At 40.0% G+C, this 24,011-nt stretch overlaps 1 protein-coding gene and 1 long non-coding RNA gene across 2 annotated transcripts; one reads left to right on the top strand and one right to left on the bottom strand.

Moving 5' to 3' along the window:
* The first annotated feature begins 7,752 nt into the window (after positions 1-7,752).
* LOC117529493 (sphingosine 1-phosphate receptor 3-like) lies at positions 7,753-9,595 on the top strand. The gene has a single exon (XM_034192294.1). The coding sequence runs from the start codon at positions 7,824-7,826 to the stop codon at positions 8,952-8,954; it is 1,131 nt and encodes a 376-aa protein (XP_034048185.1). The 5' UTR covers positions 7,753-7,823; the 3' UTR covers positions 8,955-9,595.
* A 7,374-nt stretch (positions 9,596-16,969) lies between these two features.
* Positions 16,970-18,198, bottom strand: LOC117529418. The gene is made up of 2 exons (XR_004566013.1): positions 17,870-18,198; positions 16,970-17,776 (listed from the first exon to the last, which is right to left on the bottom strand). It is a non-coding gene; the product is annotated as an uncharacterized LOC117529418 (long non-coding RNA).
* Between the last annotated feature and the right edge of the window lie 5,813 nt (positions 18,199-24,011).

The following is a 24,011-nucleotide window of genomic DNA, read 5'->3' as shown; positions in this document are numbered from 1 at the left end:
CCAACAGGGCACTGACTCCCAAACCTGCATCAAAGTTGGTTATGCCATTTATGCTTAAAGCCATGTTTGTTGGGAGAGGGTCGTAACACGGACCCGCAACAGGGGGCGCAAATGAACGGACAATGGATAAGACAAAGAGTAACAATTTAATGTTGTGAAACGCACAACTGAATACAGACACAGATAATGCCAATTATACACAAGGTGACGTGCGGGCAGGCTCGAAGATAGGAGACCTCTGGCGATCGGAGAGCCGGGACCCACACAGCTTCCACCACCAACGGCCTGAAGAACACCGGAGCCGCCAAGTCCTGAGTCCCCAGGTGGTCACCGTCTTCTGTTGCAGACCCTGGTACTGCTGGCAGAAGATGACAAAAACAGTAATGATGAGTGTGTATCCACACACCCAGTAATCCTTTTTCTACAGGTCTTCAAGGAGGGAAAACCTCCACCTCCAAACACAATTTCACCCGTGCAGCTCCTGTTAGTCTCTTCCCTGGATGGAGTAAGAGGCGAAGAACGTCGCACTCCCACTATCCGCCAATCCAGCTTCAGACTCAATCCACAGGAATACGGCTGCACACAGAACAATGTTAGATACAACGATAATCAGCAGAGAAGGTTACCTTCAACGGTAGGTGATTTCTCGGCAAGGAGGTGGAGTAATGATCCGGCTTTTGTAGAGCTGCAGGTGATTGGTGACAGCTAGTGTAAATGAGTGACAGCTGTCACTCTCTGTCTCGGCGCCCTCTCATGCTTGAAGCCCGCACTCCAAGCAGGGCGCCGACTGGTGGTGGTGGGCCAGCAGTACCTCCTCTTCAGCGGCCCACACAACAATGTTGTCAACACCATCAAAAATATCTGGAATGTGTTTAAAACATGGGCCATGCCAGGAAACCAATAATTTAGTTGATCTACCAATTCTGAAGAAAAATGGTCAAACATTCAACTATAATTCTGCTAGAAACTTGTTGCTGGCTTCTGTTCAATGTCAAAACCTCAAAGGGCCATTTAATCAAATATTAGTTTGCTATAATATATATATATTGTTGGCCTTTTTTTTCTTTTTTTACAAAAAGCCCAAAAATAAATGATCAAAGTATCATTTTTGTTATTATAAACTAAATTAAAATACAGTTAGAAAAAGAGATCATTGAAAGTCCAATATTGTCATGGCATTCATGTCAATGAAGAGTGTATATAAACCCTTGGTCATAACTGTCTATTAATGTACAAGGTAATAATAAACCCCTCCCCAGTAGTTCTTCAGCTTGGGGAGCCAAAATGTTTTGAGTTGCAGACCTACCAGTTTCAGGTCTCGCAAATTCACCACCACAACTAGAATGAAACATTTCTGGTGTGCCTAACACCAGTGTCTGACTTAGGGGGATCCAGGGGCTCCGTAGGTAATTCAAGACTAGGAGCATGCACCGGTGCCACATAGTGTTGCATCTGCCATTCACGGTACCCCAGAGCCGCTCCAGGTCCTGGGTCTCAGGTAGACATTCCAATCCATCGCTTGACCTCAGGTAATTCATAGATATTAAAATTGGGCTTGAAATACAAAATTCTAGCAATTAATGTAATAGTTTGTTTCTTTGTTTGTCATTTTAGTAGTTTTTACCTTAATATTACTTGAAACTGGAGACACAGTGTGTATATATATATATATATATATATATATATATATATATATATATATATATATATATATATAAAGCAGCAGGACCTTCGTGGCTGGGATGATGGTGGGGGATCGAACCCACGTGGCTCGCACCAAAAGACCGTTCCTCTACCAGGTCAGCCAAAGGGGAACTCCCCGTTAGCCGAGCTAGCGGGAACGTCTTTTCAATTGGGACCCGGGACTTTCATCCCGCTACACATCTCCCCACCATTTTTGACTTTGTCCTGAAGTCACAGGTGCATGTTAGCATACTCTGTGATCCACATCCTGTTCGTGACGCCAGATTGAAGCAGCAGGACCTTCGTGGCCGGGACGACGGTGGGGGATCGAACCCACGTGGTTCGCACCAAAAGACCGTTCCTCTACCAGGTCAGCCAAAGGGGAACTTCCCGTTAGCCAAGCTAGCGGGAACGTCTTTTCAATTGGGACCCGGGACTTTCATCCCGCTACATATATATATATATATATATATATATATATATATACATATATACGAGGTCTGTGATGAAAAAAGCGGTCCTTTTTATTTTTTGCAAAAAATAAATGGATTTGATTCATATGTTTTTACGTCAGACATGCTTGAACCCTCGTGCGCATGCGTGAGTTTTTTCACGCATGTCGGTGACGTCATTCGCCTGTGGGCAGGCCTTGGGTGAGGAGTGCTCCACCCCGCCCGTCAGAATCTCTTTGTCTGAATAGCCGCTGCGGACGGCGCGCGTTGTTTTATCAACATTTTTTCTGGACCTGTGAGGAATATCCGAGTGGACACTATTCGAGAAATTAATTCAGTTTAACGGCTGATGAGAGATTATGGGGTGTTTCTGTCGCTGTAAGGACTTCCCACGGAGCGGGACGTCGCGCAGCGCTTCCAGGCGCCGTCATTGGCCTGTTTCGACCTGAAAACATTCTAATTTAAGGCTTAATTCACCCAGGATGTCGTGAGAGAACAGAGAAGATTCAGAAGAGGCCGGCATGAGGACTTTATGCGGACATTCCACTGTTTAAGGACATTTTTTAATGAAAGACGTGCGCGCAAATTTGTCGAGTCGTTTCCGTGACGACTCGACGAATCTGTGTGCGCCGCGACAGGAAAAACACTTCCGTGTTGAAAACCATTTGTAAAATTCAGGCGGCTTTTGATGGCTTTCAACAAGTGAGTAACTGAGAAATTGTTTAACAGCTTGGGCATGTTCCAACTTGCCCGTTAAGGTTTCCAACAGAGGTGATTTTCCTGTCGCGACCCCCCGCGGTCGGGTCTGGCCCGACATGCGACTCTGCCCGCATGTTCTTTCATTACAAAATGTCCGTTAACAACGGAATGTCCGAATAAACTCCTCATGCCGACTTCTTCTGAAAGTTCTCTGTTCTCTGACGACTTACTGGATCAACAGAGCCTGAAATGTGGAAGTTTTCAACTTGAAACGGCGAGACGCTGCCGCCTCGAAGCGCAGATCGCCGTCAGGCGCCGTGGGCCGTCCTTAAAGCGACACTACCAGACCAAAATCTCTCATCAGCCGTTAAAATTTTTACCGAAAACCAGCTGAATTTATTGAATGGTGTCCACTCAGTTGTGCCTTACAGTTTTGAAAAAATTTTGATCAAACAAAGCAGCAGTCTCTGAGCCATTCCTAAACAATGAAAAAATCGACGAGATGGTGGGCCACTCCTTACTCAAAGACTGCCCACAGGCGAATGACGTAACCGACAGGCGTGAAAAAACTCTCGCATGCCCACGAGGGTTCAAGCATGTCTGATGTAATCACACGTGATTCAAATCCATATGGTTTTTGAAAAAATAATAAGGTCGGATACTTTTCTGATAGACCTCGTATGTATATATATATATATATATATATATATATATATATATATATGTATATATATATGTATATGTATCCCTCCTGCAGTCTTACTGTTATTTATTTTTCAATACCACCAATTATTTTGACACACTTTTAAAGAAAAGAAAAAACTTGCATGAATATCAGGCCAACAGTCTGAGATGTGGAAATTTTCTCAGAACATTTTCACCAGCTGCCAGGCCCGCTAACGTATGTTGAAATGAGGGGTTGCAGCTTGTAGATGTTAAATAATACAGCATTATAATGGGAACAGGAAATCACACATATGGTAGAGTGATGATTGAGGCAAAACCTCGATGCTCCGGCTCTTGACGTTGGAAAACGGCAGCTAGAAGAAAAGTTTAATTACTGTCCTGCTGACACACATGACAGGAAAATTCAGTCTCACTGAAACCAAAGAAGCGGTTGCCAATGAAATAGCGTTTTAGTGAGGGTGGTCCTGCAAAAAGTGAAAACCCTCCACCCATCTCTCCTACAGCATTCTATGAATACACATCAACTCAGTCCAACCACATATTATGGGTTTGCGCAGGCTGATGGTTTCATATTTGCCCAGAGGTTTAACTCCACATCACTGTTGCTCGCTCAACGACACAAGGTTTTTCCAACCCCACTCCGGCTGTGTTAATCCAGCTGCCTTTATGGAGAACCGCTCAGTGATTGGTCCCAGATTTGCAGTGGGTCCACAGTAAGCATTTGGCTTTTCTGCTGAGATTTTCCCCATTGCTGCTGGCACACTGCGAGCTGCAGGAAATCACTGAGAATTGTGACCGTAACAATGCAAATGGACCCCCGCCAGACCACGGCCATTTATTCAACCACACAAAACATTCCTCTTGGTTAATAACCACAGACACGGGATGAGATCTGCTGTTTAATGGATTGGTCTCTGTTGCAGGACAGCATGTGCTCTGATTGGGGAATGGCATCTAAATTCTTTGGTTCTGAGTCGGCGAACTGTGCCTGAAGTTCAAGAAAATGATGTGTTGTTGTTTGTTTGTTTTTAACCCGCACTTTCTCAGACTCTCTACAGCGCAGTTCCCTTTTTTGTCACTTTCATTTCAGCCTAATTTTAGAGACTCATCTGGCTTTAAAGTCCCGCTTTGACTCTGTGCGATTTCCACTGCTGGCGGCTGGTCCTGCCCATCCTTCCTGGATGTGAGGTCACTACAGAAGGATCAGAACAAAGGATGGGCTGCAAACGTCTTAACGTGTGCAGTTAAGTTAGTGTCAAATACAATTACTTCAGGAAAGATGTTAAATCAGCTGCACAGATGGCAGATTACAGGCTTTTTTTTTGCTGTTGGAACGTCATGTTATGACGCAATGCGAGAACATTTTAGGGTGTTGAATGAGGGTGGAAACCACAGCAATGTACAATACTGGAAAACAAAGTATGAATTCTACAATGAGAGTCTGGGTGCTAATGTTGACATAACGCATGGCAAACATTAGCATTAGCGAGCTAATGTTAGTTACCTGAACTGACAGGCGTGAAGCAGGTTGATATGATGAAATAGTACCATCCACTTTAGGGGTGTCTGAAATCATGTTACAAAATTCTTCCATTTCTGAATATGGGAAATATACTGTACTAATATTAGTATATGACTGCGACGGTACGTGCGCTCTGATTGGCTGATTTTCGGTCTGATATTTTCACATATCAGACTGGTTGCATGACAATCAGTCCAGAACGTGTATTACATTCGTTACAAACCAGAAAGCTAAAAACCCGATTAGAAAAACCAAGGCGGACATACCTTGGGGCAATACCGTAAGTTCACATGTTTATATATATATATATATAATAAAAAAATTATTAACCTCGCTTGGTTTGTCTGTACAGGAATATCAGAGCTTGGTGTTTTTCACACTGACCTCACCAACGCTCGGCCCGTACTGTCAGCACCTCAGTATGATATTTTTTTCCGTACAGACCTTGCACTTGGTTAATAATCCTTTAATATTTACGGGTGAGATGGATTTTTATGTTACCTCTTCTGGGTGTAACTCATAAGGTGAGTCAAACATGTTATATCAGACTCAGATTGAATGTTTTTTTTTTTTTGTATCTGATCACATTATTTCAGCATTTTTTTTTTTTTTTTATTTTGTTACTCATCCAAAATATCTGCTTTGCACACCCCTACTTTTCAAGCCTTGTCACTAATCTCACAGTCTTAATTCTACTGTATGATCATGTTAAATTAACTCTCATCGAGTGTTAAATTGGTTTGGTCAACATTGAGATTAACTTTACATTGTGATCAATTTAACACTATCGGAGTTTATTTAACACTGGTCCTATGTGCAACCGCTGTAGACTACATTTAACAATTTATACTATAGTCATTTAATGAATAGAATAACTCAATATTTCATTTATTTGTAGCTGTTGGTTGTGTTTTTAAGTGAGCATAAATGGAACAGAAATATGAATGGATGAATTCCTGCTGTGCGGCACAGGACTGTGATATTGTTTGTGGAGCCTGCAGGAGCTCAGGCTGAGGGAGGGGTGTGACTTCCAGCTCAACGGCCACATCTCCGGATTCAGATGCGAGGAGTCCTGAGAGAGAGTCCAGCAGAAAGTCTGTGGAATACAAAGGCTCAAACCCTCAGCAATGCAATGTTTGGCTTTCAACTGAACCCGGATCCCACAGTAAGTTTATGAACTGGTGCACGTTTGTCTCATTTGAAGTGAAACCAGGACCGAATGCATGAAGCTGAAGATTTCTTGATGTTTGCAGATGAGCTTTTGTTTTAGAGAGTGATCGTGATAGCAAGGTGATGTACAAAACTTATTGTTGCATCTGAAGTATTTCACAAGGTTTTATTTTCAGGAAAAAGAATAAAAAGAAAATAAAAAGGGTAGTTTAAAAAAAACTTCTATAGCTTTACCAAAGCAAGGACTGTATGCATTACTTGAAAAAAATCAGCTTTTTATGATTTATCTATTCAATTGTGAGGAGTTGTGTACAGTGCTAAACATAAATGACGTACTACATGATATCAATATACATAGACAAACCCCATCTGTGTAAGATCCTCATAAATAAAATGTTATTAATGTTTGTGTTGAAAATAGATTTCAGATTGGTTTTGTGTTTTACTGGCAGGGTTCCACTTTTTGTCACATAAAAAAAAAATCTGAACAAAACAAATGTTCATTGCCATCATGGCATGAACTTGAGCTACATTCACATTACTGTTTGAAATTACCCCAATCTTATTTTTGCCACATTTATATGTTTATGTGTGTGTGTGTGTGTGTGTGTGTGTGTGTGTGTGTGTGTGTGTGTGTGTGTGTGTGTGTGTGTGTGTGTGTGTGTGTGTGTGTGTGTGTGTGTGTGTGTGTAAAATTTAAAATCTGAGCTATTTACCTTCGAGTTTGTCATTAATCTGTATTCAATCTGACTGTTTTCACAGACACCAGACACAAATCAAATGTACAACCACACATACGGCTGCAATCACATTATTGGTTGAAATGACCTGATTTTTTGATAGATGAATTTATTTAGATTTTTTTAGTGGGTGTGTATGTGATTCTCTTTTATGTTAGCAATTGATTCATAACCACATATACAGCTAGGTTCACATTACTGGTTTTATTGACCTGAATCAAGCTTTTCTTCCCCGCATGTGAAATAGGTTGGATAGATTCTGAGTAGTGTGAACAACCCCAGTCTGATTTTCTGTATCAAATCTGGTTCACCTGCACAGTACCAACTGAAAAGAACTGAATCTAACACAAGAATGGAACCCAAGTGGCCCACATTTAAAACAAATGATCTGGTGGTCTGGTTGATTTGGTGTGTTCAAAGTACACAGAAAATATCTCCCATCATAAATGGGCAATAAATAAATAAATACATTTAAAGATTCTAATTTAGGTGTCTTCAATTGTTTAATGTGAACATGGTCCTTGTGATTCTGGAATAAATTTATATCTGATCTGTAATGACATTTCTTCTGACAGAACAGTCCAATCAGACACAAGTCAAGAACTAACATGAATGTGAACCATCCAGATGAGAAAAATCTGATTCATAATAATAATAATAATAATAGTAATAAATAAATAAAAAATCTCATACTGCAGTCCAAGTACCCAAGTATCTGAAATAATAATTTTTAACATTTTTTTGTTTGTTCTAAATCAATGTTTAAATGTTCTCTGCTCCTCACGTCTTGCAGTCTAACGTGCTGGAACCTCTGACGCCGGACTCCCTGCTCACGTGTGACATCCGGCGTCAGCTTCTGGTGCTGTGAAGATGATCAACCCTCAGATATACCTTCACTACAACTACACGGGAAAGCTGGACCACCGGCCCACCGTCGGCTCAAGCGGCGGCGCTGTGGACACCAAAACCATTGTGTTCCTCATCATATGCAGCTTCATTGTTCTTGAGAACCTCACCGTGCTCGTCGCCATATGGAGAAACCACCGCTTCCACAACCGCATGTACTTCTTCATTGGCAACCTGGCGTTGTGCGACATGCTGGCTGGAATAGCTTACCTGGTCAACCTTCTGCTGTCCGGAGAGAAGACGCTGCAGCTTTCACCTGCTCTCTGGTTCATCAGAGAGGGCAGCATGTTTGTTGCGCTAGGCGCATCCATCTTTAGCCTCCTGGCTATTGCAATAGAAAGACACCTGACTATGATCAAAATGAGGCCTTACGAGGCCAACAAGAACTACAGAGTGTTTCTGTTGATAGGAACCTGCTGGGTGATTGCGGTTTCTCTTGGAGCTTTGCCCATCCTCGGATGGAACTGTCTCGAGAACCTCCCCGATTGCTCCACGGTGCTTCCCCTTTACACCAAGAAGTACGTTGCTTTCTGCATCACAGTTTTCATGGCTTTGCTCTTGGCCATCTCAGTCCTTTACGTCCGAATCTACATCCTGGTCAAGTCCAGCAGCCAAAAGGTCAGCAAGCACAGCAACTCTGAGCACGCCATGTCCCTTCTGCGCACCGTCATCATTGTAGTCGGAGTGTTCATCGCTTGCTGGACACCCATTTTTGTCCTGCTCCTGGTGGATGTGGCATGCGAGCAGCGCAGGCGCTGCTCCATCCTCTACAAGGCCGACTGGTTCATCGCGGTGGCTGTGCTGAACTCGGCCTTGAACCCCATCATTTACACTCTGGCCAGCAGGGAGATGAGGCGGGCCTTCATCGGTTTGGTGTGCGGCTTGTGCTACAGGGCGAAGGCATCCGTAAATGGCAGCGGGGCACGACCGTCTCTGGAGCCCAGCCGTAGCAGGAGCAAGTCGTGGAGCAGCCAAAACAACCCAAACCCGAACCAACAGAGCCTTAGACAGGCAGAACCGGAGAAGGATCGGGAGACAGCCTCGGTGGGAGAAGTTGTGGGCAGAGAAGCTGCTGAGGCTGTTCCTCAAGAGTGACAGGATGACGGGAAGCATGGTTCCAGAATGGTTCCGGATGACAAACAGAACATGAGGCAATTTGAAATGAAGAAACTGTTGAATGTCTGGCTGCAGGACAGTGTTTTTTTTTCTGTGTTAAAACAAACTTAAACAAACCTGAACAAATCAGTGAATAAAGAGAAGAGGCATCAATACACAATAGACACAGCATCTATCACACGTCACCTTTCTAAGTGCTGGACATCTGCTGTTTTGTGTTAATGGTGGTTAAGGAGAATTGTGCATGTGAATGAGGGGCTTCAGTGGCAGAAACACTGCAGAGGTCCTGTAAGTGACTGCCCCAATGGGATGACTGTTGGTTAGGAAGGCAGAGCTTTCTGATCATGTATGGTCTTCAATGTCAGACCTTCAGCCTGCAAGACACGAATGGGGAATTTTTGATGACTGTGTCAGATAACGCTCGGTCATCTTCATCGAAGCATCAGCGAGATGCTTCAGTGGTGCACCATGATGGAACGCCATTTAGAAAGAAGCTATTCATCATTGAATCATTGAAATTCCTGAGAACTGTATAAAATCTTCCAAAGACTATTGTAGCTCCCATGTATGGAAGCCCCTTTCTGCCTGGAGAATTAAAAAAGCTGGTGTATATATATATATATATATATGTGTGTGTGTGTGTGTGTGTGTGTGTGTGTGTGTGTGTGTGTGTGTGTGTGTGTGTGTGTGTGTGTGTGTGTGTGTGTGTGTCCACAGCAAGTTCAAATGATGATCAGAAAGGCAAAGAGCTGAATTTCAAAGCAGTAATTATGAGATACCAAGTTAAAAATTTGACTTTGTACATCAAAAAGATCAAAATTTCAACTTTGTAAATTGCAATCATGAGATTTTGATTCAAAATTTAGGCTTTGAAATTCTTTACTTTATTACATCATTAAAAATTTAAACTTTCAAGTGAACTGTGAAACGATAGAGTCAAAATATTGACTATAAGTGTCAATAAAAGTCAAAATTCTGACTTTGTAAAAGGAAATTGAGATTGACATTTGACTGACATTTTGTTCAAAATGTCAGCTTTTAAAGTCAGTTGTGAAATGATACTAAGTCAAAATTTTGACTTCCAAGTCACCGCTGCCAATTAAAAAAAAAAAAAAAAAAAATCACATTCTAATTATTGTTGATATACACACACAGAGATATTTGATATGTGAGTTTTAAATCAGAATGGATAAAAATGAATTATTTGACTTTCTGTGTCAGCACTGAATTTAAAAAGACTGACTTTCAGATTCAAAGTAATGATATATACATTGAGATACATAAAGTCTGACTTTTAAAATCAGAACTGATAAAAAAAAGAAGAAAAATCAATATTTTTAACTTCCTGAAGTCAGAATCATGTTGTAATTATGACACATATAAATTTAGCAAAGCAAAAGTGAAATCTAGAGGTAATACCACACATTTATGACTCAAAGTCTAATTTCACATTTTCCAGTTCACAATAAAGGAATAATCCAGTGTTGACACTTTCATGGGGACTAAGTTTTGAAAGTGGTTTTTGGTTGCTTGGATACTGAACAAATTTGGATTATGTGTCCCTTGAAATTTCAAAATGGCTACTCTTTGAAGGTTGAATTTTGCATCTCCGATAACAAAAATCATTAAATCAGAAATCCTAAAAGTTCAACCAGAAAGACTCTGGAGCGTAGTCTTTGGCATAGGTCTAGTTATGGTAGAAAGTAGGGCTGGAATGATTTCAAATCCTGCCGTTGGAAAAGGCAGGGGCGGAGCCGACCATCAGGCAGCAGACAAGGACAAACCGGTGGCAGTGGGGTGTAGGAAAGAACGTCTTGTCAGCGATCTGTAAAATGTGAAACTTAACTGAGAACTGAACTCATGACTAACAGGGAACACCTGCTTCTGTTAGGAGATTACAGATATTATTAATAAAATAGGAGTCTTCTGGTAGAACATACGCTACACTGCATCTCATGCTCAAGCTCTTGTCCAAAAATACACTGACCTTTCCACTTCCCTGGTCAGAGTGGCTAATCAGAAGGTAAGTGATAAGGCAAGTAATATTTTTGGATTCTGTCTGACAATACAAATAATTTGATATATTTTTCAACATTTTTTCAGCATTTTTACATTTTAACCCAATGTGACCCCCATACCAAAAATGCCTACCACTTTGTTGAGGGACACCCCAGCTACATTTATTCAGTATCTTTCATGCAACCTGAAGCCACTTTTAAATCTTTGTCTCAGTGAAGTGTCAGGAAACATTTGGATTGCTGCTCTACAGTCTTAATTCTGATTTAAAAATTCAGAAATTTGACTTTTGCTTCTCAAAAATGTTTACTTTAGAATACAAAGTCTTGACTTCAGAGACTTAAAAGACATAGAATGTTGAATTTTGAATGTCATGAGTTTTAGTTTGTATGTTAAATTCTGTAGTCCAAATTTCACTTTGCACTTTTTCACCAGCTTTCACTTAGGAAATCTAACTCATGGCTTTTTAAATCTCATCATTCAGTCATTCATTTTCTGTACCCGCTTACTTGAAATCTCATTATTTTCACTTTAAAGGTAAAAGTTTTGTCTTATGGCACAGTTTTAACTGGGAAGTCAAAATTGTGATTTTTATTTTGTAATTGTGGCTTTAAAAGTCACAATTTTGACTTGCCTCCTGATTTTTAGAAAGGAATTAGAAATTCTGAATATTTGTTGTAGAATTTTGACATTTTTTTCATGCCTTCCCTCAGCATACACCCAGCAGAAATAGGCCTCCACACCTGCATGCCAGCTTCTCTACAGTTTGGAGGCTTTTTAAATTACGGAAATGTGTCAACAGAATGTGTCATTAAAAACAAAAAAAATAAATAAATTTAGGTCTGACTCTCAATCAGACATAAAGATTTATTTCTTAAAATTTTATTCTTCAGTGATGGATATGACATTCAAACAAAATAAGCGGCAGTGTAAAACAAAAACTATGAAAATGTATTTATTACTTAAATCAGAATTATACTGTTCAGCTAATTGTAAATGTGATTTAATGATGTTAGCAGAACAATGGGGAAAGCGATTCCAATTCATCATTGCATAAGAATGAATTTATACATCAGTAGTATTGATAAGACAGCGCCATCTGCTGGTATATAACGGTGGTAAACAAAATTTTCAAAACATACATGGCACATATGCAGAACATTATCGTTACAGTAGTACCATGGTTGTCCGAAGTGTGTACAAAAGTTTTGTAAGCATGAAGCTGGTCCACATAAAGCCAGCAAAAGTCTTGAGGCACGTGAATGCAGCATGTGAAATGTGCAGTTGTTTTGTTTTGTTTTGTTTTTTTGCTGAGGTTTTCTGTGTTGAAACCGTTTATTTATGTATTACAAAATTACCGCTAATTTTATTGCTGGTAAAATATTTAATTTAGCGTGATTCTCTGTATATGAATTTTGTTCTTTTTTTCCAGACGATAATAAGGACGTAAAGGCCAAACTGCATGCTGCATTCGATGACAACTGGGAACTCAGAATTTCCAACTTTGAACTAGCAAAAATACTTTTAAAAAGCTATGATCTAACATTTTATTAAAATGTTAGTCTCCCTTCTCACTTTTTTTTTGGGAAAAAAAAAATGTTGTCAATGTTACTAACTTTATTACTGACAAATCATACAAACACACTTAAGCAACTAACACACCTGTGTGAGTGTTGTCTGACGTTGTTACATCCAGGAGCATTTCAGGTGAAATATGTCCAGATTTTACAAGTCAATGTTTTTGTAATTTAACATTAACCCTCATTGTGAAAGGCAAATTTTTGATAATATTGGCAATGTAAGATTGCCATTCTGTTATATAGATATTGTAGTACAAAACCATAGCAGTGAAAAAAAAAAAAAGTAAAACCATTAAAATTAAGTCACTTGCATTTTTTTTTTTTTTTTTTTTTTTTTTTGGCAGGAACTCAAAATTTGAACACTTCATTGCAAAGTGCATGGAATACGGTATCGATTGTAGCGCAGATAAAAAGCCACATCTGCACGTTTACAGTTTCATTGCCAACAGTCCTGTAGAAAATAAAGAGAAACCCACACAACCAAAAAGCCATCTGTAAACATCATCTGGACTTCTTTGTTTTTATTAACGCTTCTTTTATACCTTTTCCAAATAGTGAGTTTTGTGTGATTCCCTCTGACAAAGATTTACATTTAGAATCTGGAAATGATACATTTATAATATATAATAGAGAGGGAGAGACGGAGAGAAAATAGTCTCAAGCAGCAACACACAGCAGGGCAAAACACAACCTCTAGTCAACAGGCATGCCCCATTTAAGATCAGCTATTGCACTTCGAGTGAAAAGAGAACTGAAAACACCATTGTACAAATAAAAGGCACATTTTCATCAACAGAAAAGTGGAAAAATAAAAAGCCATGCCCTCATATGTGTTCCAGCATGTTTGGTTGTGTCATTTCGCCACATCATCAGAGCGACAACTTCAGAGTCGCTCCAGTCAAACCTTTACGCATTTTCTGTCTTCGGTACTCGAGACTAAATCTGAAGTAATCCTTCACATTTGTGTATTTCTCTCTCATGATGAGACTAAAAAAATTGCAAAAAGCAAATGTTATTTAGGAAACCTTATCAGATTAAACCACGGTGGGAAAAAATTTGTCACAACATGCTGAATATGACACTTTGCTAACCCTTCAAACATTGACTATACTAAAATACGAAATGTAACGAAATGTACGAAATGGGGACAATAAACGTTAATTTCATGAAATACATACTTAGCCCACCCGAACCCACGTAAGGTCATAAAATTAGTCTATAATACTCCTTTAAGGACACAATAAAGTGCTGCCATCTGGCATAAATTAACAGCTACGTCTGCTTAAAGCAGGGTACCTGCTATGTGAGTAATCCATGATAATTAGTGCAGCAGATACCAGAATATTTACAATGGAATCATTCAAATGGTGAAACAAGCACCAAATTTGGCACAAATACTCCTTAAACATTAGTCTTTTGACAAAACCTGCTTGCCACAGCAATTGACCCCTACCTGCAGCCAGGTAGGGTCAATTGAGGATTTACACAGGGGTCAAAAAATTTAAAATACTCTCATCATGTTGAAACCTATACCACATTATTTGTCTGATCATAATGATTCCAAAAAGGTATAGTTTGGGCTATCTACGAATGAATGTTCTGGAGTTATGGGGTAAAAACAGCAAGAATGGTGACAAAGGTCAGTTTCAGTTTGTACAGGGGTCAAAAGTTAAAGTTACTCCAATTTTGATAAAAAGTGGTGCAAATTACTGGTTGAGCTAATAGGATTATTAAATGGAATAGTTTTGACTGTGATGAATGTTTGATCTCCAAAGTATAGGTCAAACAATGTTGACATCCATTGGAACCCTTACCAAAAAGTAGTATATGCAAGTATGTTTCAAGTATACTTCTAGTTTACTTTTTATATACTTATCAGTACTATTTTTTGGTAAGGGAATCTATGACATGTGACATATGTTACCCCATAACATGATAACTATGGATGGCACATGGTGCAAACTATTCCTTTTTGAAACCCTATTAACTCAACTAATAATTTGCACCACCTTTTACCAAACTTGGAGTAACTTTAACTTTTGACCCCTGTACAAACTGAAACTCACCTTTGTCACCATTCCTGCTGTTTTACCCCATAACTCCAGAACATTCATTTGTAGATAGCCCAACCTATACCATTTTGGAACTGTTTGATGATCAGACAATAACGTGGTATAGGTTTCAATATGATGAGAGCATTTTCAGTTTTGACCCCTGTGTAAATCCTCAATTGACCCCTACCTGGCTGCCTTTTGACAATTCAAGGGGCAAGCGGGTTTTTTCAAAAGACTAAAGTTTAAGGAGTATTTGTGTCAAATTTGGTGCTTGTTTCCCCATTTGAACGATTGCTTCAGTTACCTGCTGCACTATAATGTTTTTTTTATCATAACTGAGTGCACTGTAATTTTAGGCCCCAGTTTGCTCCATTTTGTAACATTTGGTCCATTTGTATTTTAGTATGGCCCTCCAAACATGATTTATCGTGAGATGCATTTACTAACACTCTCTTGCAGCAAAATACAGGCACACTATATTACATTGCATCTGTCTCGTCAAACTCATCGATATCATGATTTTGGTTAAACTATGATGTCCGGTGCATATCAAACACAACACTTTGTTCATTTGGTATCCATCAGAATCCTGACGACTTTCAAGTATGAGAGCATTAAAGAGAATCAGGAGAGAAACGCTTTTTGACAATCCATTTGGAAATTTGAATTCCACAGCCAGTGTATATGAGTATAATCCAAATAAATGGATCAAATTAGCATATGTGGACTGCAAAATGCAAATGAAGTTTGATCTGGCAATTTAAAAAATGCTCAAAAAACTCATCTGCTTGATTCCCTTTGTAGTACTTGAAGTATATATTTATGTGACAGAAAAAAAAAAATCTGGCCATATTTTAGCTTACCATTAAAAACTTGCTCCCATTGTAATTCCGTTACTGTAGAATTACCTATGTAAAATAGGTCTAAAAGTAGTTGGACAACATCACAAATTTTGTAGTTCTACCTCTGTTTTACTGCCTTGCACCACCACAATTGAGTTGAAATGGAACAAAGGTGTTGTAGTACAGTCTTGATATTTACCATTTACGAATTACAGCCATTTTTTTTATATCATTCCTCAGTTTTCAGAGCCCATAAATAACTGAACAGTTATAAGGGGTAGGGGCATGGTGAATTCAAATCATTACATTTAGTGCCAGTTTTGTTTCACCAAATTAGGGGATGGATACATGAACATTTCCAGGTCACTGATTATGTCTTGGACTTCATTTACATCAATCAGTAGGCTGTTCTCAAATGGGAAACCTAGACTAGTGAGGGAAGCCACCAGGAGATCCATGACAATGCTGAAGAAGTTATATGTGTCTGTGGATGTGACTGAAGAAACTGGGGAAGTGAGAGCTTTGCATACTGCATCACCCGTCACGTCTTTATGGCTGAACAGAACAAAGAGGGATCAAATTTAGGCTTGAGTCTTACATTTGCCTTCAGAGTTGTCATGGGTGTTCTTGTGGCTTCCTTCACTCATCTCCCCCTTATGCAGACAGTAGGTTTTTAAGAAATGCCTACTCCAGACAGATTTGCCATATAGTACCATACAGTTTGTATTTCTTAATGATTGATGTGAAGGAACTATAAGGTATATTCATTAACTTGTGAATGTTCATGTATCCATCCCCTGGTTGCAAAAGTGAAGATTTGTTATTAACAATAACATATTTACATCACTCGATTACTGATGACCTCTGAAAATTGAGGGACAATAAAAACATGGCCGTAATCCCAAAATGGTAACTGCAACTCTACAAACACAACTTGAGTTCAACTACATTGTTACTACATTGTTGTTAGAATTTCTGTTTTGACATCTAATAAGAGATTTTGCTGGACAATTTCCAAATAGTGAAGTGAATAAAGCCTCAGATTTAAAATTCCATGTCAAAATTTTGTCTAATTTAGTCTCTTTGGGTATAAATAAATAAATAAGTTATGTAAATATATTAGCAGTACCACTAACACAGATGATCTAACCAGTTTACCTTTCAGATTGTGCTATTTCATTTCTTAATAAGCTTTTAAAACTTCACAGAAAAGGAAAAAAAAGGGGAAGGGATAAAGTTAAGAATATGAAAATATTCACTGCATGACTCAAGCCCCAAAACTAATCACTGACGACACACCTAAAGAAGAATCAGGAGAAAACCAATTCGGAGATAAATCACGGTTGGAAAAGCGTAAATATGTTACAGTGTCAGCATACACAAGCACCTCTTTGAAATAAAAGGGTATCAAGGTCTACAAATAATGTCCAAAAACGGTTGGTTTTAAGTCATGCGGCTGCAGTGGCACAAGGAAATACTTGGATTGAATTTTTTTTTTTTTTAAGTTTCTCTTTAAAGCCATTGACAGCACTATGAAGAATGTCTGTTTGCACCTCAAAACTGCAAAGCAAAAAACACATTCAAGTGCACTCCCCCAACAAAAAGCAGATTTTATGTGTGAGCCATCGCGCTGCTGAGCAGGTCAAAGGTCAACTTTCTCAAAGTGATTCATGTAAACAGAATTAGTTTGAAACACTCTCCACTTCAAACTCTTAGCCAACTGCAGCTGTAGAAACGTGTTTGTGCTTGACAGACAAAACTAATATTTCTGGCTTATTTATTCTAAAATACTCTTGTAATCACCTCTTTGAGGTTTGATTCGCACTTCATCTAAACTACAAGACAATTTTTTTTTGTCTCTTTTTAAAACACCAAATCAAGATATTGTGTCCAAATGCACCTATGTCTTCTCAAAAATATAGCATTTCAGTCGTCACAACAAAATAACAGTTCTATAAATATTATTATGTTTTTTTTTATCTTTAAACAAATCTTCCAGCGAGTGACACCTGGAAAAGTGACCAAAGGCTGATGCCCCCCCCCCCACCCCTCTCTAAACACGCTCTCTATCGTGGCGAGATGTTAAGCATCTTCTCATCGTGGTTTGTCTTCAAGTTTCAGGATGGTTGGAGACAATTCGGAGAGTCCTACGTGTGTTTCCCCATCAGGCTTCGCAAGGGTCACTGTTTCCTTGTGACTGGCTGTCGGAGACACAGTTCACTTCCAGTTGACACGATCGGCAGACTGTTGTCACGGTGATGGCCAATAAGGTGGCTGATGCTGTCAAATATATGATCTTTTGTCCGTACCTTTGAGAAAGAGAAAGAGGCGTCATAAGGATGCTGCAGATTAACGAGTGGCTAGTTTAGTCAAAATTTGTTCGTTCTTCAAGATTGCCTTACCGTGCCCTCAGGGTCCACCAGCAGGAGGTGTTTGGCAAGTCCGTTGTGCATGCCTGTCAGAACGTAGGATCCAGAGCTGGTGGTGCTCTTCCGAACCAGAAAGTCCCCATCTATTTTCAGTATTTTCAGCGTCGCGGCGGCTCATTTTGCCATGGTACCATTGCTGGCCTTCCAGCTCCTCCTGTGCCCAAAAGGCCAACGAGCGCACGAGTAGAGGACTGACGTTATCCACTGAGGCAGCCTTATGAAGACAAGACACCTGGAACTCTGTTTGTCCCTGTGACTGAGACTGAATGGCGTCCTCAAAGGGCTCTAGAAGCAAAATGATGAAATCGGGGAGGGAACAGTATCAATAGATTACTGACATTCAAAGGATATGTTCACTTTGTTTGTTTTTTTAACATCCTAGTCAGATTAAAACATTGTGAGCTAGGCCTCTACTAGTCCTCTACTCAATTTCAGAACTAGGCCTCTACTAGTCCTCTACTCAACTTTGAGAACTATGCCATTTACAAAAAAAAAAAAAAAAAAATCATTAAGGAAAGGATTAACAGGGAATTACAAAAATCCACTGTACAGTCAAAATAAAATCAAGCTCTGTGAGTAAACTCACAACATGATAACCCTCACGCTGCCACACTAGTTGCTTGCATGGATTATAGTTTGGTGGTGCACTGTACTGGACTGAAGAACTCAACAGATCTGTTTAAGAGGCCTGGGGGGGATTACTGTCAATATAAGACGTATCAGTAAAACGTCCAATGATCTCTTCTAAAGCCCCGGTCACACAGCACTAAGGAAGGACACTGAAGCCAAAATGAAACAAGAAATCCGGACTTACGTTGACTTTCTGAAACATCGCTTAACCCTCATCCAGCTTCGTTCCTGTAGCTGGCACTTCGGCGGAATTTTCAAACTGTTGAAACATGTGAACGAATCCTGACGACAACCTCAATTCGTCCGTATTCCGTTTTGCTTTCTGTCTTGAAGGTTCCTCATTGTTTGCGTAGTTCCCGTACCGTCAGCGTTAAGTTTGATTGTCGTCCAACTTCGTCCAACCGCCCAAGTCAGACGTCTTGCATGAACATTGACGATATCTGAGCGGATCAATAACTAAAGAGCCGACGAGCTAAACATGACTCGTACATGTGTGGGATGAAAAGAAACATAGCGGCAAGAACGTTTGATCAACTACTGTAACTATTTACGCGTGTTGCAGCTGTCTCTGGCTGCAACGTGCATGTGCGCACATGTTGTTGTAGTCAAGACAAACCTGTTGTCAAGACAATGCAGCTGCAGGTGGCTGTGAGGAGCACAGGATCGCTGCAGAAATGATCACAATGTCAAGGTCGCCGTTCACTTTGTTTTTCTTTTGTTCGCTTCCGTTGCGTTTTGGTCTTTATGCGCTCTGCACTCGCAGGCTTTTCGGTGATGGGAGAAGTGTCGGCTCATTGATCCACTTTTTCTTAACAATTTGTGGCTTTGGGACTTTTTTCCTTCGTTCAGCTAACGCCATGTGCCGTGTGACCAGGGCTTCAGAGGCACTGGAATTACACTGTAAACCAAAACAAGTTGGCAGAACTAAAAATAATTGATGTAAGGAGCTCAAGCAGCTCAAGCAAAGCCGCCCAGACTCCCGATCCACACAACACCTCCCCCAGCTCCTCCGGGGGAACCCCAAGGCGTTCCCAAGCCAGCGAGAGATGTAGTCCTCCAGCGTGTCCTGGGCCATACTTCTTGTGGATTATATTATTATTTTATTATTCCTTTGTTCAAAATAAATTTCATTCATTCATGAATACTAACATAAAATGTCATATTGTTGAAAACATCTAGGTTGATAGTCAAAGATGTGTGGTAAACTGACTTCTTCAGAGTGTCTTCGAGATCTTAACTTCTCAGATGAAGAAAATGACTCATCAGGATTTCCAGGATGTGAGATTGCACATAGGTCAAACCCTGGTCATTTTTGGGCTCTTGACATCATGATCTGAGCTTCAGCTGAAGACAGTTTAAAGTATGTGGCAACCACAGCAGTGTTTCCCTACATCATCTGTTAGGAGTGAAACTAGCAATAATATAATCAGATTGTCCAGGAATCTCCAAAAACACTTTAACCTTATAATAGTGTCATGCAGATCATAGAGGTTTATCTTACTTCTACAGACAGATGATACTGAGTTAAAATTATATTGTTGAACACAATAAGATATGTTAACCTTTTTTTCCTTAGTGGAAACTGTGGCAGATGTTAAGTTAACAACCTCAAAAACTTTCTTGTTTAATTTTCTGTCTTTTTTCTTTTTTCCATATACTTCTTGTTTGTTTGTTTTTTTGTTTGTTTTGTTTTTGTTTTGTTGTTTTTTTGTTTTGTTTTGTTTTTTGAGTGACAAAATGCCTCAAAACCTCAATGGTTTGTGAAGTGTTGCCTCAATTTCTGCAGTATCTTGTCACAAATGTTGCCATTTCTCTACTTTTTTGCATTGAGCAGTTTTCTGCCTGACCCAAGTTCCCATTTCAACATCAGCGTGAGCTTTAGGATCTTGGAATAACATTTTGGCTGTCTAGTAGTCTGCTGATAAAATGGAAGGAGATAAAGCAGAAGCGATTTTGAGTTAAAGGACAAACCATCTCAGTTGTAGCACAGGTCTTTTTCTGATTAAAACTAGTGTGTTGTAGTCTGTTGTTGGTGTCCCGGTCATATGTCCTGTCTGTTAGTGGTTTTATTTTCCTGTATATCACACTTTAGCCTTTCCCGAGTTCCCCTTTAGTTTGGTGATCGTTTATGATTTGTTTTAAGTGCTACTCACCCCGGTATTCCCCGTGGTTTGATGTTTCGTTGTGTCTCTGTCAGTCCCTGTGTGTTTGTAGGTGTGGCCCTGTCACTTGGTGTTCCTTCACAGGTGTGTCTCATCACAATCACCACATCTGTTTTCTTGTTGTACCTCACTATTGACGTACAACATTGACGCTTGCCTCTACTGGTGGTTGGTTCTCACTGCGGTATTGTATCACTTCCTGTTCCGGAGCACAGCGGTGTTTTGCTGTATCTGTTAGCTGTTTAATCTGCATAGTTAGATTGATCTAGTTAACTAGATAACGATTTGTTTCACAGTGTAATCTTCACGTGCCTTAACTAAAGCACTCCCTCTGCTAAATCACCTCTAAATTATTTACACATTATTCATTTTGTGTGTTTTTAGGAATCCGCTAGCTTAGCGCAGCTACTAGCTCTTAGCCGGTTTAGCATGGTGGCTTCTCCTGTCTCTCCCGCACTTTTCTGCTCTGGGTGTGAAATGTTTAGTTATTCCTCGGGCTCCTTTAGCAGTAATGGTACTTGTAATAAGTGTAGCTTATTCGTAGCTTTGGAGGCCAGGCTGGGCGAGTTGGAGACTCGGCTCCGCACCGTACAAAATTCTACAGCTAGCCAGGCCCCTGTAGTCGGTGCGGACCATGGTAGCTTAGCCGCCGTTAGTTCCCTTCCAGCAGATCCCGAGCAGCCTGGAAAGCAGGCCGACTGGGTGACTGTGAGGAAGAAGTGTAGCCCTAAACAGAAGCCCCGTGTACACCGCCAACCCGTTCACATTTCTGTTTTTCTCCACTCGGCGACACACCCGCCGAGGATCAAACTCTAGTTATTGGCGACTCTGTTTTGAGAAATGTGAAGTTAGCGACACCAGCAACCATAGTCAATTGTCTTCCGGGGGCCAGAGCAGGCGACATTGAAGGAAATTTGAAACTGCTGGCTAAGGCTAAGCGTAAATTTGGTAAGATTGGAATTCACGTCGGCAGTAATGACACCCGGTTACGCCAATCGGAGGTCACTAAAATTAATATTGAATCGGTGTGTAACTTTGCAAAAACAATGTCGGACTCTATAGTTTTCTCTGGGCCCCTCCCCAGTCGGACCGGGAGTGACATGTTTACCTGCATGTTCTCCTTGAATTGCTGGCTGTCTGAGTGGTGTCCAAAAAATGAGGTGGGCTTCATAGATAATTGGCAAAGCTTCTGGGGAAAACCTGGTCTTGTTAGGAGAGATGGCATCCATCCCACTTTGGATGGAGCAGCTCTCATTTCTAGAAATCTGGCCAATTTTCTTAAATCCTCCAAACCGTGTCTATCCAGGGTTGGGACCAGGAAGCAGAGTTGTAGTCTTACACACCTCTCTGCAGCTTCTCTCCCTGCCATCCCCTCGTTACCCCATCCCCGTAGAGACGGTGCCTGCTCCCAGACCACCAATAACCAGTAAAAATCTATTTAAGCATAAAAATTCAAAAAGAAAAAATAATATAGCACCTTCAACTGCACCACAGACTAAAACAGTTAAATGTGGTCTATTAAACATTAGGTCTCTCTCTTCTAAGTCCCTGTTAGTAATAATATAATAATTGATCAACATATTGATTTATTCTGCCTTACAGAAACCTGGTTACAGCAGGATGAATATGTTAGTTTAAATAAGTCAACACCCCGAGTCACACTAACTGCCAGAACACTTGTAGCACGGGCCGAGGCGAAGGATTAGCAGCAATCTTCCATTCCAGCTTATTAATTAATCAAAAACCCAGACAGAGCTTTAATTCATTTGAAAGCTTGACTCTTAGTCTTGTCCATCCAAATTGGAAGTCCCAAAAACCAGTTTTATTTGTTATTATCTATCGTCCATCTGGTCATTACTGTGAGTTTCTCTGTGAATTTTCAGACCTTTTGTCTGACTTAGTGCTTAGCTCAGATAAGATAATTATAGTGGGCGATTTTAACATCCACACAGATGCTGAGAATGACAGCCTCAACACTGCATTTAATCTATTATTAGACTCAATTGGCTTTGCTCAAAATGTAAATGAGTCCACCCACCACTTTAATCATATCTTAGATCTTGTTCTGACTTATGGTATGGAAATTGAAGACTTAACAGTATTCCCTGAAAACTCCCTTCTGTCTGATCATTTCTTAATAACATTTACATTTACTCTGATGGACTACCCAGCAGTGGGGAATAAGTTTCATTACACTAGAAGTCTTTCAGAAAGCGCTGTAACTAGGTTTAAGGATATGATTCCTTCTTTATGTTCTCTAATGCCATATACCAACACAGTGCAGAGTAGCTACCTAAACTCTGTGAGTGAGATAGAGTATCTCGTCAATAGTTTTACATCCTCATTGAAGACAACTTTGGATGCTGTAGCTCCTCTGAAAAGAGAGCCTTAAATCAGAAGTGCCTGACTCCGTGGTATAACTCAAAAACTCGGAGCTTAAATCAGATAACCCGTAAGTTGGAGAGGAAATGGCGTCTCACTAATTTAGAAGATCTTCACTTAGCCTGGAAAAAGAGTCTGTTGCTTTATAAAAAAGCCCTCCGTAAAGCTAGGACATCTTACTACTCATCACTATTTGAAGAAAATAAGAACAACCCCAGGTTTCTTTTCAGCACTGTAGCCAGGCTGACAGTCAGAGCTCTATTGAGCCGAGTATTCCTTTAACTTTAACTAGTAATGACTTCATGACTTTCTTTGCTAATAAAATTTTAACTATTAGAGAAAAAATTACTCATAACCGTCCCAAAGACATATCGTTATCTTTGGCTGCTTTCAGTGATGCCGGTATTTGGTTAGACTCTTTCTCTCCGATTGTTCTGTCTGAGTTATTTTCATTATTACTTCCTCCAAACCATCAACATGTCTATTAGACCCCATTCCTACCAGGCTGCTCAAGGAAGCCCTACCATTATTAATGCTTCGATCTTAAATATGATCAATCTATCTTTATTAGTTGGCTATGTACCACAGGCTTTTAAGGTGGCAGTAATTAAACCATTACTTAAAAAGCCATCACTTGACCCAGCTATCTTAGCTAAATATAGGCCAATCTCCAACCTTCCTTTTCTCTCACAAATTCTTGAAAGGGTAGTTGTAAAACAGCTAACTGATCATCTGCAGAGGAATGGTCTATTTGAAGAGTTTCAGTCAGGTTTTAGAACTCATCATAGTACAGAAACAGCATTAGTGAAGGTTACAAATGATCTACTTATAGCCTCAGACAGTCGACTCATCTCTGTGCTTGTTCTGTTAGACCTCAGTGCTGCTTTTGATACTGTTGACCATAAAATTTTATTCCAGAGATTAGAGCATGCTATAGGTAT

This window comes from Thalassophryne amazonica, chromosome 17 (genome assembly GCF_902500255.1).
Source record: "Thalassophryne amazonica chromosome 17, fThaAma1.1, whole genome shotgun sequence".
Lineage (NCBI taxonomy): Eukaryota > Metazoa > Chordata > Actinopteri > Batrachoidiformes > Batrachoididae > Thalassophryne > Thalassophryne amazonica.
The sequence above is the reverse complement of the archived record's forward strand: the minus strand, read 5'-3'. Positions and strand labels throughout refer to the sequence as shown.

Coding starts and splice junctions, on each gene's coding strand:
- LOC117529493 (XM_034192294.1), top strand. CDS start 7,824: ATGATCAACCCTCAGATATACCTTCACTACAACTACACGGGAAAGCTG.